The sequence below is a fragment of the Lissotriton vulgaris genome, chromosome 9, assembly GCF_964263255.1.
Source record: "Lissotriton vulgaris chromosome 9, aLisVul1.2, whole genome shotgun sequence".
Lineage (NCBI taxonomy): Eukaryota > Metazoa > Chordata > Amphibia > Caudata > Salamandridae > Lissotriton > Lissotriton vulgaris.
In genome coordinates, this window is record NC_141697.1 from 631,669,032 (window position 1) to 631,686,024 (window position 16,993).

Genomic DNA, 16,993 nt, shown 5'->3' on the forward strand with positions numbered 1-16,993 from the left:
TTTGACAATGTTTGTATTTTCTGTTTTTACAAAGATTCTTCTCGGTGTAGTTTTTCTTACATTTATAAAGTCGAATATAGTTTATAGGGAACCTTTTCCTTTAATTTACCATGACCCAATATCATACACGTTGGGTATGAAATTGTGGTTGAATTTGTAGTTTGCCTGAAATTCTGGTTTGTCTGAAACATTTTCATAATTTTTGAATGTTGATTGCCTATGTAGTTTTAACAAAACTTGTAATGGCAAGCCGAGAGAGAGAACACCTTGGTTGTGAACATTGGGTTTATCTGTTGCCCCGTGTTTCACTGAGCTACATGCCCTCCTTGAGGTGAAGAGACAGAAATTGCCAAAGGAAGGCCTCTGAGTGATTGTCGAGGTTAGGCTTGCAGGGAACAGAGTTTATTTTGTTGTATTCTGTTTGTGTCTGGCCTGCGTCTAGTTGGTAGCGGAATGTTATAGTCGAGGACTGTTTCATTGTCCCATTAGGTTTGATTAGGTAATGATGCTCTTTTTGCACTTCTAACTCCATGGGCTAACATATTTTGTTGTTAACGACTATCCAGAAGCACCTTATGTTGCATCAACATTCATCGAGAATCTTACTTTGTCCATTGGACTATCATATTGTAGAGACCTCCCAATGTCCACGTTGGCAAGTAAGGGTTCCTAATTTGCAGTGGTACTGAAGGGTCCGCTCTTTGAATTTTGGTTAAATCAGTTACGATCCTGGTTTTATTTTCCTTAGAGGCTGCTGCAAGGCGTTTTCTTACAATCCAGGCAATAATAATCATCTTGTCAAATATCATTGCTGTTCCAGGGCCATAATTCCTGATCAATTAATAAACCAGTTATTCTGCAAATTCTGTGAGGCTTTGTATGTAGTAATTCAGATATGGTGTGACAACGAAAAGTATGCTCGTTAGCTTCAATGTCTAGAAAGAAGAATAGCTCTTATTTGTAGTTAAACGGTAGTTCATTGCAGACAATCGGAAGGCTGTAGATTGTTCTTGAGTGGAAGCACAGTCCCAAATATTACTAGAGCTGTTGGGCACTAGCTGCACTATAACGTTGGCTCTTTGGCCAACGTAATCCTTTAGGAATGTGATTAATCCCAGGCTGATCTATGGAAATCCCTGGTTCAAGGTCTTTCCCTGCAACATGTTCTGGGTTTTGCCATACAAACAAATCAAGTCCCTTATCGATCCAGCCTTGCCTAATAGCTTTGACATTCAGTGAGGTAATTACTCAGCAATTCAGTTTCCTCCGCCCAAAAATAAAGTGGCCACAAATACCTAAAACTAAAAATACACCCCACCCCCCAAAAAAAAGTCTCCGGTGCAGGTCTGTAGTCCAGTGTTGGCAGTTAATTCTGATGCAGGGGTCCAGTTACTGGTGTCTGGTTAGAGCACAGTACAAGTCGCTAACACCTGGAAGCCTTTTTAGGACTCTTTTTGGTTTCTATAATCTAATAGACTTAACAATAGACCAGTATTTTCTGAGCTCTCTTTGGTACTTTAAACTTTCGGGTTTTGTATTTTGTATTTTATTGTTTATCGGTTTAAAGTTTCAAATGGCGAGGTCACTGCTAGTAGCTGGACATCTACCAAGGGCAGTGGTTTAATCCGTTACACTGAAATCTGGATTTAATTTAAGTTCTTAACTGAATTAAAATGTCAGTGTCTTCAATATCCTATAGGTTAGAAAGACAGTTCTATGGTTCCCGAGTTTGCGCTTTACAAATACTGGACATAACCTTTTCCAGCCAAGAGAGCAGGTACACAGTGCCTTAACTTTATGGAATTATGATGTCATTACTAGTATTTTGTGTTTTTCGTATCCGTGAAAAGTGAAGGATTATAGACTTCTTCCCCAAGGAGGTACAGAGAAAAGCTTTCCAGTTATCGGGCAGCTTGGGTTGATTCCATTCTGTCATTATGGTACACATTTGATACAGAACAATAAAGGATGATGAGGACTCTTTCAGTGAACCTTCATGATTGTCACGACCGAGTAGGACAGCACATTTTCCAAGTAATACATACTTTCTTTTTTATTTCAGTTAGTGCCTGTCTGAAAGAGACAGTTATATATTCCTTACCTTAGAATTACCCCCAGGTGTCAGACTGGATCCGGAGAATTTTTTCTCTCAGTAGTATCCCTGTGCGTCGGTAGGTGGCATTGGTCGACTTCACGTCCATCTTCGGCATTGTGGTCACCGGGATGACGTTGCGGTGCCTACTTAGATGCTACCCCTGTGCGCTGACATCAGTTCTTTCTTTTTCCACTCCAGCCTAGCGCTTACCCCTTTAGTTACTTTTTGACTACGTTTTTGTTTTCCTCAACTTTTGTTGACTTCTCTTTTCGAGTCATCAACTCCTGGTGTGCGAGGGGTGTACTATCGCCGGACTAGCTTCAAGCCCTGCAAGGTCTGTCACAAACTGATGTCTGTGCCTCAGGTGTCTGGACTACGACCCAAAGTCGTGCACCGACTGCCAGGCCATGAATCCAAAGACTGCTCCGCTTCGCTCCCAGTCTCGCTCGAGGGGAATTTCTCAAGACTTTTCACGGAGCCACCACACCTCGTCCAAGTCTTCGCACTCCTCGGGGAAGACTAAGCACAAGAAGAAGGTGAAGAAGCACCGTTGCACTTTGCCTTCTTCCTGTCTGTTGGCTGACGCAATGCGGGATCTGGAGCATCGTCACTCCAAGGTTCTGTGTCCGGTGCCTGATTCATGGACGACTCACCGCCTCCCCCTGTTTCTGGGAGCCGGGGCATCCCCTGCCCAGCTTTGTACGTTCTATGGAGCCCTCCACCGTATCTTTGGGAATCCCGACTTTGCCAGCGCGTCTTCGAGCCCCGCGGAGTCCGTCAGGGACCCTGGGCCTTCTATACCGGCGGCTCTGGCCCCGTTGCTGGAGGGCCCCACGGGATCCAGGCTTGGATCTGGATCGACGCCGGTCCATCTTACTCAACCTTTCCCAGCACCGATCCCTGCGATTACTCCCCCAGCGGCAGCCATGCCCCCGGCCGACGACGTCTCCATCTTCACCTGCGAGATGGACCTGGAGCCTGGCCGACGTTGGATCAGATGGCGGAGGATACTTTTATTCCCTTCTTCATCTCAGATGTTCCCTATTGCCCTGAAGGTGGTGGTGATGACGACTGGCTGGGGTCACGACCCTTTGGTGGTCCAGCTGGAATAACCGGATTGGAGAGTGGAATTTGGTGATGCCAGTGGTCCGGACACTTCCCTAGATCTTGGCATGCTTTCTGCCCCTACCGTGACTATGGAGGAGGGAGCGTCCTATGCTGTGGTCGTGCATAGGGCAGCCAAGGCTTTAGGCCTGGAGCTCCCTTCAGTGGCAGTCAGGACTAATTTCCTGACAAAGGTGCTTCAACCTGCGGCCACTTCCTTAAAACCTCTCTTGCCCTTTAATGAAGCCCTCGCGGACGTCCTTCTGGGCACTTGGTCCAAGCCCAGCAAAGGGGCTCCTGTAGAACGGACGATAGCTCGCTGCCACAGCCTGGCTCCGGCGATCCCATTTTCCTCACCCCAAACCATTCCCTCGAGAGCCTGGTGGTCCAATCTTCTTCTTCCAAGGGTGCATTCCCTTCTGCTCCTCCAGACTGGGAATTCAAGAAGCTAGATCATCTTGGGAATTGCATGTTCTCTTCCTCCAGCTTGGCACTGCTGTCCGTGAATACCGCTTGCCTGTTGGGCCGATACTCCCATACAATCTGGGGTATGGTTGCTCAAGTGCTGCCTCAGTGGACGGAAGAGGCCCATGCTGTTCTCTACCAAGCTGTGGTAGATGGGAGGGACGCAGCAAAATTCAAGATTCGCTGTGGACTGGATACCACTGACTCACGTGGCAGAGCGATTACCCCGTCAGTAGCCCTTCGGCACTACGCCTTGTTGAGGACGTCTGGCTTTTCAGGGGATATTTAAGCAACTCCTCTGGACATGCTCTTCGATGGCCGCTGCCTTTTTGGTGACAAGGCAGACTCTCGCTGGAGCGCTTTAAGGATTCTCGAGCTACGGCCAGTTCCATAGGCCTCTCTGCGTCCTCCTGTCGATCAGTCTGCCTTTTGCCACTTGTTGCTACGGAAGGGGCACCCCACCACGTCTGGCCCATTCTAGCCGCCTGTCCACGCAAGGCGCCCAGCCTATGTGGCCGCGGACGTGGGACCCAGCGACCTCACAGGTCTGGGAGCCAGCAGTCTGGCCAGTCATCCCCACCCTCCCTCACACCGCAACATCCTCCAAACCCTCCTAGTCTGAACTTTCAGGACTATCAGCGGCCAGTGGGTGGCAGGATTCACCACCACCTCCCCTACTGTGAGGAAATATAAATTTTATGGTCAAATTGTGTTCCCTAGCGCGTACCCCACCGTCTCCATGTACCAGCTTAAAGTGCATGTAACTTCCCTCCTGTGCCAGCTATGAAGACGCAAATACATTTGCGTCCAACGTTAACATGTCCTCTTTCAGACCCACCTTGAATGGATTAATTAGTCCGTTCCTAAATATGCTATGCCAACGTCTTTTTGTAATGTACTTTACACGTTTTTCAGCTCTGGCAAAGTAGGCCCTGAATTTCTGCCATCGAGCCATTTTTCTGGCTTCTGACTCCGAAAACCTCAGCCCAGGCTGCCTCTGTACCCGTGAACTCTGACTTACTTCCAGCGCGGCCCACCGCGCTCAGCTCAGCCTGCTGCCTGCCAAGATTGACTATAACCTTCGAGTTATCTGTTCCGCTCCTCAAAAATACATTCCTGCCTACTAGCTTCAGTAAACATCCCCCTCATCTGCAGAGCAGAGGGCCGACCTGTCTCCGTGCAAGTAATTCATAGACTCTGTTACCATGCTCCCATGGAAGGCCCCATGCCCCACGCTTCTCATGCAGACACTCAGGCGCTTACACACGCATCCATAGTCAGTATAGAGTAGCTTCTGCCCCAGAGACCTTTCCGTTCAGATAATATGGTTCCTAAACATCAGATATCAGATATGATAGAAGTACAAGTTGATCTGACATGCCAGACTTCTGTCTCCTCCCGTCAGTGTAAATGTCAAGTCCCCTGCACCCTCCAGTTTCACGTCAATCACACGTCATGCAGCTGCGCGCGCATCCAAGCTTCCGATTTCTGCTGACATTGCAACATTTCTGTTTAGTGACACCTACTTGTGACGTTTCTAGCACACACCCCCAGTTCACGCCTAGTCCACGCCTTCTGATTACGTACTAGTAACACGTGGATACTGTTATCTTGTCTTCTCTCAGCTGTTACGCCTACTATACTGTTTTCTATGACATGAATTAAGTATATAAGCTATGTACTGTCAATAAAATGGAGCGCGCTCTATCCCTTCTTCCACCCCTGTGGTGGGAAGAACATGATATACTGGTCCTGACCATTCCTTTCTGAGGAATAAAACCCCTAAGAACTCTAACACCACGGACTCTGATTCTTTCTTTCCGATTGAGTTATTATTGATTAAGTACTTACCTGCATAGAAATTAAGACGGTAAATTATATATTTACATCAACTGGCAAACCATCAGGTCAGACAGTTGGGTTTTGCAGATAGTCCAAAGGGGCCTTCGATAGTACCCCTCCCTCCATGCCACCGTCTTTCGATCGCATGTCGGAGTATCATTTGGCGCGTCTCCACCAGGAAGCTTCAACTCTCCTGGCCAAGGGAGCTATTGAAAGGGTCTCTGCACCAGAAGTAGGTTGTGGTTGCTATTCCTGCTACTTTCTGGTGCCCAAGAAGGACAAGGGCCTGCGTCCTATCCTAGACCTCAGGGCTCTCAACCGCCTCCTCCACAAAAAAAAGTTAAAAATGCTCACATTGTCTCAGGTTCTGTCTGCCCTCGACCCTGGAGACTGGATGGTGGCGTTGGATGCCTATTTCCCTTATTCCTGTCCTGTCAGCCCACAGACCTACCTACAGTTCACAGTAGGCCACAAGCATTTTCAGTGATGGTGGTGGTCGCAGCTCATCTGTGCAGATCAGGGGTTCCAGTCTTTCCCCATCTCAATGACTGGCTGTTGAAGGCGGGCTCAACCCCAGGCTTTCGTCTCCCACCTCCAGACTACAGTGGACCTCGTGCATTCGCTGGGTTTCACTATCAACGTGCCGATGTCACAACAGACTCCCTCTGTCGCTCCTTTTAATGGGGACTGTCCTGCAGTTTTTGGCCTATTCTCCCGAACAGTGAGTCTGGGATATTCGGACTAGGATACTGATGTTTCAGCCTCGATTTCGGTGAGAAAGACCCTGAGGCTGATGAGCCTCATGGCCTCCTTCATCCTGCTGGTGGATCATGCCAGATGGCATATGCGGGCTCTGCAGTGGGACCTGGAGTTACAGTGGGTGCAGCATCCGGGGACTCTTTCAGTCTGGTTCCACATTTCGGAGGGAACTGTGAAACAACTGCAGTGGTAGGTAATGTACCAGGATTGGGTCAGAGACACATCCCTCTCCCATACCCCCACCAGGCCTTACAGTGGTGACCGATGCATCACTCCTGGGAAGGAGCGGCCACCTGGGAGAGGCGGAGATCAGAGGAGTCCGGTGTCCGGCGGAGTCATGCTCCATATCAACCTGTTGGGGCTCCGGGGGATTCGCCTGGCACTGAAGGCCTTCCTGCCCTCCCTCAAGGGTAAGGCAGTGCAGGTGTTCACAGACAACACCACTGCCATGTGGTACTGCAACAAACAGGGTGGGGTGGAGTCATGGACCCTTTTTTAGGAGGCTCTTCGCCTTTGGACTTGACTGAAACATCGGGGCATGTCCCTGGTGGTTTAACTCCTGCCAGGTTCTCTGAACGCCAGAACAGACTAACTACTCAGTCGATGCCTGGTGGATCAAGAATGGAGTCTTCACTTAGAGGTGGTGCAAGGTCTCTTTCAGCAGTGGGGAGAGTTTTGGTTAGATTTGTTCGCCACCAAAGAGAACATGCAATGTCAGCAGTTCTGCTCGTTGGAGTTTCCAAGGCAGCACTCGCGTGGTGACGCTTTTTGTCCCGAGTAAAAGAGCGGCCTCCTGTATGCCTTTCCGTCTGTACAGAGTCATTCTTGTGGCCCCCGAACTGGGCACGAAGAGTCTGGTACCCCAAGCTCCTAAGCATGGCCATCGATCCTCCGATCAGACTGCCCCTTGCAGCAGGGGACGGTCCTCCACCCGAACCTGTCCAGCCTCCGCCTCCTTGCGTGGAGATTGAGCGGTGACAGTTGACTGCTTTCGACCTTCCCCCCGAAGTCTGTAATGGCATCTTCGCAGCCAGGCATCCCTCCTCTAAGACTGTATTTGCCTTTCGATGGAACAAGTTTGTGGCAAGGTGCACAGAAAAGGCTGTAGATCCCCTCTTTCTGAGGTTCTTTTGTTCCTTCTTTCTTTGACCCAGCAGGGCTCTGCTCTGGGCACTCTGAAAGGCAATCTGGCAGCCATTTCTGCTTTTTGGCTACCATATCAGCCCTCTTTGTTCAATTCCCCTATTCTTTTATTGGTTTATAAAGGGAATTATTCACCTTTTACCTCCATCTCCTTTCATAATGCCTCAGTGGGACTTGAACCTTTTCTTGACTTAGCTTGTGTGTGTTCCCTTTGAGCCTCTTCACAACTGCCCTCTCAGGCTCCTTACTCTGAATACTGCCTTTCTTGTTGCCATTACCTCTGCTTGCAGAGTGAGTGAGCTTCAGTCTCTTTCTTTTACGCTCCCTTTCTTCTCTGTGCATCCGTACAAAGTGGTGCTTAGGATGAGGCCCTTCCTAAAGTAGTTAATCCTTTTCACATGGGGCAAACTATCACTCTGCCCACCTTTTTTCCACTTCCGCACCCTTCCAAGGAGGAGAACTCCACTGTCTGGACCGAAGACATGCTCTGTCCTTCTACCTTGACTGTGCTAAAGATTTCTGAGTGGACAATCAACTCTTCGTTGGCTATGTGGGTGCTAAGAAATGTTGGGCTTTTCAAAAGCATACCATCTCTTGATGGGTTGTCCTTTGTATAAAGATTTATTACACTTTAGCGAAAAAGGAACCCCCAGTGGAGCTGCGGCTTCGTTCTACTAGAGCTACCGCAGCAACTACTGCTTTGTCATGTGGAATCCCACTTATTGGCATCTGCTTTGCAACCACGTGGGTATCTATGTACACTTTCACCAGACATTACTGCCTGGATAGTCCAGTCTGGATGGACAGCTACTTTGCCCTTTCTGTCCTCCAGGACTTTCTTGTGGGAACTTGATTTGCAGACCCTCCTCGGGGTTTGGTATTGCTCGGATATCTATTCTTTATTTATTTTTTATTTTTTTTTTTTAAAGAACCGGAATCAGCATAAGACAATCAATAAAGTTTTACACAATAGGTACAATAAATACAAGGGGAAAACATGGTATAGGAGGAAGAAAAAAAAAACATAATACAAAAATGAATAAAATATAATTTCAATACATTGGATAGCTATGGAGCAAAAAAAGAAAACAATAAATCCAAACATAAAGTTTCGTTAGTCTCCGCCGATTCCACTAGGAGTTAACCCAGCTTTCCAAGTAGAGACGGCTCGCCATAACACCTCCCCTCGAAGCTTTGCTTTACATCCTCTGGTGGCAAATATAGCCGATTCATAACTATAAACCGCTAGAAAGCGAGCTAGCCACATTTGAAAACTGGGAGGTGAAACATCTTTCCAACGGGCAGACAATATTAATCTCAATACCGCTGTACCTATGAATAATAATTTTTCTTCAGATTTAGAAAGTTTTAAAGAATCATCATAGCCTAAAACAAATAGGGTGTCAGACTCGGGAAGTTTACGACAAAATATTTTCTCCCAAAATGAGGCAATCCTACTTTTTATGACAATAAGTTCAGAGCAGTTACTAAACATGTGTATTAGAGTAGCGGGTCCTTGTGAACATCGCGGGCATTCATCGGTCTCTCTTTTGCCCCATGCGAAGAGTTTGGCAGTGGTAAAGTAGAGATCGAATACTGTTTTGAACATCTGAGCTTTTAAATTACTAGCCATAAACAAGTTGTTACTCATCTCCAGAACTCTGTCTATATCAACATCTGGGTTGTTAAGTTTCACCGCCCATTTGGTTTCTGTCTGTTCAATATCGTCATGTGTATTAGTTAGAAGTATGTCATAAAATGTTTCTATTTTAGTTTTTAGACTGGCGAATGCCTCAATTAAATCAATTTTTGAAAGACAAACAGGCACTTTTTGCCCTTAATTTAGCATGTAGTTGTGCAAACTTTAGAAAATCACCATCCGAAAGACCACATTTTGATTTTACGTCGAGAAAAACAGTGTCTGAACCTTTTAACCAAACATCGTTAACAGTTTTAATACCCATCCTTTGCCATTTCTTTGCGGTATAATCAAAGTCAAGACCAAGTGTAATGGTGGATTGAAGCAAAGGTGTATAGCAGTTGATTTTACCAATCTGCATATGTTTTACTACTTTATTCCAAATTATCCAGGCACTTTTTAAGATTTCACCTTTGTTTTTCTTATAATAACTTGCTTCGGTCTTTCTTAGTAATAGACCGATGGCATCTTGGCCAATTAAGAGCTCATATATTGAGGGGATTAAGGTTGTATCTGTTCCAATGACTTCGGATGGATCTAACACCATAGGATTTAGCTGTTTAAGAAAAGCTACCCAATTATAAAAGGTAATATTGGGTAACGTAAGCCCACCCCTATCTAATGGAAGAGACAGAAAGGAAAATTATAGTCTAATTTTCCCGTGTTGCCACATGAATTTAGACATAAGTGTGTTGATCAAAGTAAGGATTTTAGGTTCAACAGATAGAGGAATAGTTCGAAAAAGATATAAACATCTCGGCAGTATATTCATTTTCAAATAGTTCACCCTGCCTATAATAGAGAGGTAAAGACCATTTACTCTATCCAAATCCGTCTTAATCTTGTCTAGGAGTGGATCAAAATTATTTTTCACTAGAGTCTTAGAATTAGTGCAGATAATCACTCCAAGATAAGTAGCTGTTTTGGCTCTTCTTTGATCTGGACAGACAGTATTATCGGTGCATAAAATAAGTCTTTCCTCTATTGAGAGAATAACCCGAGTAAGTGCCGAATTCTAAGGCCAATCGTTCAATTTCGTGGATCGGGTGGGGTGTTAACACCGCAATGTCATCAGCGCAGGCTAGGACTTTTGTTTCGAATTGATTACAGAGAACTGGCTTAATAACATTACTTTCCAAAAATTTGAGAATTAAGGGGTTGATGTAAAGAGCGAAGAGAAGAGGCGAGCAGGGACACCCCTGCCTTGTACCTCTTGCAATATTAATATAGCCTGACTCTGAGCCTAACATTAAGAGTTTTGCTTTAGGATGTTGATACATAGATTTTATAAATTTCTAAAATTTAGGGCCGAAATTGATACGTGCCATGGCAACCCACAAGAAGTTCCATGAGACACGATCAAAGGCTTTCTCAGCGTCAAGCAGGATCATTGACATCTGGTCCCCCGTGACAGACATGGCATCAAATAGGGCAACAGCCCAACGGGTATGATCTCTATACTCATATGCAGACGACACGCAGATTGTGTTTTCTTTGTCTAGCAGCAGGGCTCAGGACACTTCTGCCCTTAAAACTGGCCTTTCTCGTGTTGCAGCTTGGATGCAAGCGCATCTGCTAAAGCTCAACGGTGACAAGACCGAGGTGATCATACTAGGCAAACATAAAGATCTGTGGGGCTCTAGACACTGGCCCAGTGATATGGGTCCGCTGCCCACCCCCTTGCCTGTTGCTCGTAACCTCGGTGTCCTGATCGACGATAAACTCTTGATGAGGCAGCAGGCCACTAAGGTCGCTGCAATCTGTTTTAATACTCTACCCTGGCTGCAGAAGATCATATGGATGTTGCCTGAGTCCACTCGAAGAACTGTCGTACAAGCCCTTGTGATGTCCCGCATCGACTATGGCAATGTGCTCTATCTAGGAGCAGATAAAGCCACAATCAATAAACTCCAGGTTGTACAGAACTCAGCTGCTCGCCTGCTGCGCAATGTTCCACGTAGAACGTCCGCAATGCAAGCTTTGCGTGACCTTCACTGGTTAAAAATTTCTGATTGTGTGGTCTTCAAAACTTTGTGCTTCCTATTTAAGATTCGTCAGGGTTTTGCTCCCATCTACCTGCACAATCTTGCCCAGCCATATCAGCCTGGCCGCTCTCTTAGGTCATCCAACAATGGCAATCTTGTGATTCCTAGAATCCGACTGGCAAAAATGGGAGGCCGTTCATTCGCATATCTAGGACCTAAGATGTGGAAAGCTCTCCCGTTGGCGTTAAAAACAGAAACTAGTCTTCTTGCTTTCCGCAAAAAATTGAAGACTCTTCTGTTCTAAGTTCTTCGGTTCTGTTTTTCTTTTCTTTCAGCAATTGCTTGTTTTCTTCTTCAGTCTGTCCCTGGCGCCGGGAAACCCATTGCGGGTAGCTGTGCGCAATACAAGTTCAATAAATAAATAAATAGTCCCTTTACCCGGAACGAAGCCATGTTGCCATTGAGAGACCAGATGCCCCATGACCCCACTGAGTCTGAGAGCCATCACTTTTGCATATAATTTGGAGTCCGAATTAATCAGAGATATTGGGCGAAAGGATGTTAATTGCTCGGGTGATTTTCCCTTCTTAGGAAATACAATAATGCTGGCCTCGTCCCAAGAACATGGAGGAATATCATTCTATTGAACCCCCAAAAATAGATCCAATAAAAGGGGACATAATTGTTGGCTAAGAATTTTATAAATATCAATCGGCAATTTGTCTGGGCCCGCTGCTTTGCCAGATGTTAACAGCAATAAAGCAGACTCTACTTCAGCCATTGTAATCTCAGCTTCAAGCTCTTCTCTGGCAGTATCCTCTAATAGAGTAACGGCTGCCGGGTTGTTAAAAAAGCTTGCCAGAAAATTATAGATATCCTTTTCAGAGGTAACAACTTCTTCAGAATACAGCTTTTGATAATATCTTTGGAATTGAGGGATGATGTCAGCAGCTTGCACATAAGTCTGCCCGCCGTCTACAATTGTAGAGATGTTATTTGATAAATTTTTTGGCGGGTTCGAAGTGCAAGCTGTTTACCCACCTTTTCACCGCTTTCATAGATCTTCCTCCTATAAGCTCTAAGTTTGAGCGGCTTTCTGCCTGAGATTGGTATTAAGCTCAGCTTTTAGAACCGCTACCTGAAGCAATTGATTGCTAGCATCTCTGCCCTGTGCAATTAAGGAGGTGTGCTCTAGCTCAGCTTTAGCCAATGCTGATAACTTTGCTTCATGATCCTTTCTTATTTTTGTTCTGGCAGAATATTGAAAGCTTGTTATCTCTCCTTTTAAAGCGGATTTATACGTGTCCCATACTGTATTTCTAGAAGCACTAAACCGATTTATATTGAAGAACTCTTCAGTCCAGGTTTTAATGTGAGTAATAAATTCATTATTGGACAGGAGTTTCCTAACAAACAACCAGGACCGCTTTTGAGTGTAGTGTGAGTTAACTGTAATCCTAAGAATCAATGCATTGTTATGGGATAATGTTCTTGGGGGTTTGTTAATAGTTGCTTGTGGTGCAAGGTCTCCTGTAACAAATATGTAGTCAATCCGGACTTGTTTTTGATGGGGATGTGAAAAATAAGTAAATCCTGAATCGTGAGTTTTGTTTTGTAGCCAGACATCAATTAATCCATAATTAGCAATAAGCCTCTTGACAGCTTGATACACTCTGGGTTTGCGACCATTATATTTTAGTTTGGAGGTGGTATTGGACAGTATTGGTATAAGTGAGATATTAAAATCGCCGCACAAAACTAATGGGCCCTGCCAGGTGGCCAATTCAGCCTCCAGTGTCTCGAAAATGGTAGGTTCATCTTGGTTTGACCCATATATAGTACAGATAGTTATACCACAAGCAAGTTTAACAATAGCCCACCTACCATGAGGGTCTGAAAGATAACGTAGTCCTAACCCAAGATTTGTTTTGGCTAACACTGCCACACCCCTTATATTCGAGGACTGTGTAGAGGCTACCAGTAAATTATACCCCTTGAAATTTAACCATGATTTCTTAACCCATGGAACGTGGGTTTCTTGAAGGCAAAGTATATCAACAGGATTTAGTTTCAATAGCTCAGCCAAATGTCTTCGTTTATCCCCAGTTAAAAGCCCTCCAACATTCCAAGTTTGAACGCTTAATCTACCCATTGTTTATAGGAAAAAATAGTAAGATCACTTTAAGCAAATAAAGCTTTGCTTTAAGACAAATATCTAGCTCCAATTCTGTTCCGTTTAACTTCCCCTTGAATAAGCCTTTAGCTGATAAACCTGGTTCTTTTTTTTCGTTTTGTGCTTTCACCCCCTACTAACCCCCCCATGCCCATCCCTGCCTCCCTCCCCACCCTTCCCTCAGACCCCCCATTAGAACCCCTCCCCCCAATTAGTAGGCATTCAGACTCAGAGTCTGGGTGATGCAGTCACAGCACGACATCTAAGCTACTGCCTTTTTACAATACTTAAATAATGACAAATAAGAAGGAAAGCCAGAAGTAGAGAAATAGAGGGAACCCGTAATAGTACCCAAAACTAATAACAAACATTTAAATATTAAATGAAAAGCGTTAAATCATTAAGTTGGATTGTAACAATGCTTCCATTCGTACCATGTTTTACCCTGATTACAGCATAGTCACACATACAAGAATAACAATAATATCAATTCTAAGAAAGTTCATCTAGGTAAGCCTTCGCTTTGATTTCGGACTGGAAAAATTTTGTGAGGCTGCCATATACAATATGCTCGGTTATCCATTCTAAGGACAGGAATCTAGAACTATCTCTTTCAGATGAACAATGATGATGGTGATGATGTATCTGTAAGAGACATAGGTTAGTCCTAGATTCTTACTGTTTCACCCATCCTCCCCATTCTGCGAACTGATTTCTAGGGATAGGGACTCTCTTACAGGGCCCTAGTATGGCGCACCAGTAGTCCGTGTCCTTCATGGCTCTGCGCTTCTGGCATGAAAAGTCATGTCAGAACTGACCTCCGCTCCCAGGGGCGGCGTCTATGTAGGCAGCGCAACGTCATCCCAGCGACCACAATGCCGACCACGGACACAGTCGAGCAATGCCACCTACAGACGCGCAGTGGTACAGTTCAGAGAAAAGATTCTCCGGATCCAGTCTGACGCCTGGGGGTAATTCTAAGGTCAGGAATCTCTAACTAACCTGGCTCTTACAGATACATAGTTACCGAAGGTAACAAATTGTTCTTTAACAACTACCATCTTCTGGCTCGAGAGCGGACAGTGAAAATGTATGTTCCTAGCATATGCTCCCAAAGTGAGTATGCATAAGAAGAAACTTCTGACCTCAAAGGAAAAATGAATCTGGTCAGTTAAAAAACAGATGTGGGCCTCAAAGTTTCAAGGTCTGTAATTGAAGAATATATAGAGCAAAACGGGGTAAATAAACAAAATATGTTAAAAAATAAATACATTTAAAAAAAAGTTTACTGAACTGGCATGTTTTATTTCTATATTGAAAAGCGGTTTTCTAGCCTCAATCTTTCTTCTGTTCTTTTTGCAGCAAATTACGCGCAAAGCTTGGCTTAAAACCTCTGGAATTAAACACTGTTAAACATGGTAAGTCTTTGTTTGATGTGTATATTATTGTTGACACCCCACAATGCTTATCTTAACCTTAATAGTTTTTCCTTTGAATTGTTTTTACCTTTATTGCTTCCCTCCTCCAATCTCTTGGACAACATGTTTTCGAAATAAAAATTAGAGCATAATTTACTTTTATTTCTCCAGCAATCATTAGTCTTAAATTAACATGCTTTATTGAAGAATTCTGCATCATCAGCCTGCCATTTCTCTGTAGAAAATATAAAAAATAAAAATATTTTTTTTATTTTGCATGCAAATTTTATTTATATACATATTGTTGTAGTTCTGCGACCTCACCGTGTAATACACATACCAACTCCTTTAGGACCAGCAAGTTTAGTTTATCAAACCCCTAGCTCGATCCTGGGTAGCGGTGGATCTGAACAGCAAGTCTTACAAAAAAGAACAAGTGTAAAGCATTTAAACTGTACCAAAGTAATTGAAATACACAAGACAGTCAAGAAATCCGACACACATGTATTTTAATGTTTTTTAGACACCACAATGAAGAAGATCCACTGGATGGTTCCAGAGATATAGAATTTACAAGGAATAGTAAATCCAAACATTTCATTCAACCGTGCACAAGCACTGACAAATTCAACAAATTTGACACTTAAAACGTTTTTGAGTAAAAACCTTGGCTAATTTTATTGCAGTTGGTTAAAGTTACTTTTGCTACCTGTCAGAGTTGGTTGCCCAGTCAGGGGTTTGAGCAAGATCCTCAAACAGTTACCTCAGCAGGTGATGCAGTTCCAGGCACTTTTATCCTTTACTATGGCTTCCCGTGGAAGTGGTCCTGATACAAGGGATACTGTATGCCAAAAATGCTCAAGGGAGCAGTGGATGCCGTAGTGTCTTCCCCAGCCTGGTACCCACCAATGACTATGCCACACAAGGAGCTTAGTTTTCATTTTTTTGTCGCCTGCGTGTAACGGCGAGCTCAACATTCTAAATCAGCCTTCAATGCATTCCGCTCTAACACTTATGTTACCGTACTACGAAGTTCCTAAGGAGACAAAAGGGTCCATCGTTTCTGACTTGCAAGATACTAAATCTCTGCCTCTGTTAATCAAAACATGTCCGTTTTTTTCAAACTTCAACTGTCAGCGCTTGTACATTAGCAAGCTCTTTTTTTAACAGCTTCTTGCAAATGAAAAGCAATTTGTCTAAGCCTCTGAGTAAGAGGACGTACGCCCTCCTTAATGTCCAACTTTACTTCCATAGTCTTAAGTTTTCCCAAACCAGTTAAATGTACTTCTCCTCAGGCATAATGTTTACTAATACACTACTGTCGCTAATGAAAGGTATCGAACAACCATTTACTTTCAGTGTAATCTTCAAACAATGTTTGAATGACTTTGGTGCTTTGGCATGTTGATCTTTCTTTGACATTTTTCTTCATAAGCGGCCATTCCAACATGTGTACGCTTTTCTGAGGTAAGCATTGATGTGGCACAATCATTTTTATCCCTTTCACGTAATACTGATACAGAAGAACTGTTTGACGAAGATTTGGATGTTGGTCGACTTTGTACAGTGTCGATTGGTCTCAACTGATGTCGCCGCATGGCCTTGTGGGTGTGCATAGAACGTTACTTCTTGAACGTTCTGGCAGCCTTTTTGTCTTCGCACCGTGATGCACTTACCTTTTTCTTTGCTTTACAAACCGTCCAAAAATGGTTCTCCTTCTCACAACCTGTACATATCTGCCCAAGAGCGGGACATTTCCCTTCATGTGAAAACGAGAAACCACATCTAAAACACAACTTCTTTTTACATGTAGACATCACTTTGTGTCCTTTAGTCTTTTATTTTGACTTACATAAACATACCATGTGTATTTGTAAAGCGCATGTTCACCCAGAAGGGTATCTTGGCCTAAATAACAGATTTTGTATTGTGTGCCAAATCAGTTACTCATTTTATCAACCTCAGAAGGGTCAAAGGCTGAGTGGACCAGCTGGGATTTGAACTTGTGACAATGAGGTCGTACACAGGCCCCTACAGTGGAAGCATTAGTCCACTAAGCCCCAGACCCATCTTCATCAGTTTGCAGCATTTTCTTTATGACTTCCTTTACACCATCACCAGCTAGATTTTTTAGATACTTGATAATCTTTTTTTGTTATCAGTCTCTTCAAGTGCATTGATGAAATCATCCAATTTCTCTATCCAACCAGTCCATCTATATATTGCCAATATTTAGCTTTTTGGCGGAATTGAACGGTGGTGGTGGTTTCAGGAAAGCGCCAGCATTGTAACCATTTCTGGGAGAGGCTA

The 16,993-nt window shown here is 44.2% G+C and overlaps 1 protein-coding gene across 1 annotated transcript in view; it reads left to right on the forward strand.

The window, feature by feature from the left end:
• The window catches only part of SART1 (spliceosome associated factor 1, recruiter of U4/U6.U5 tri-snRNP), a 598,340-nt gene that overhangs the window by 88,539 nt on the left and 492,808 nt on the right, over positions 1-16,993 (forward strand). The window contains exon 3 of the mRNA XM_086938291.1: positions 14,628-14,683. Coding sequence (XP_086794417.1) covers positions 14,628-14,683 — 56 coding nt within the window. The remainder of the gene's footprint in view (positions 1-14,627; positions 14,684-16,993) is intronic.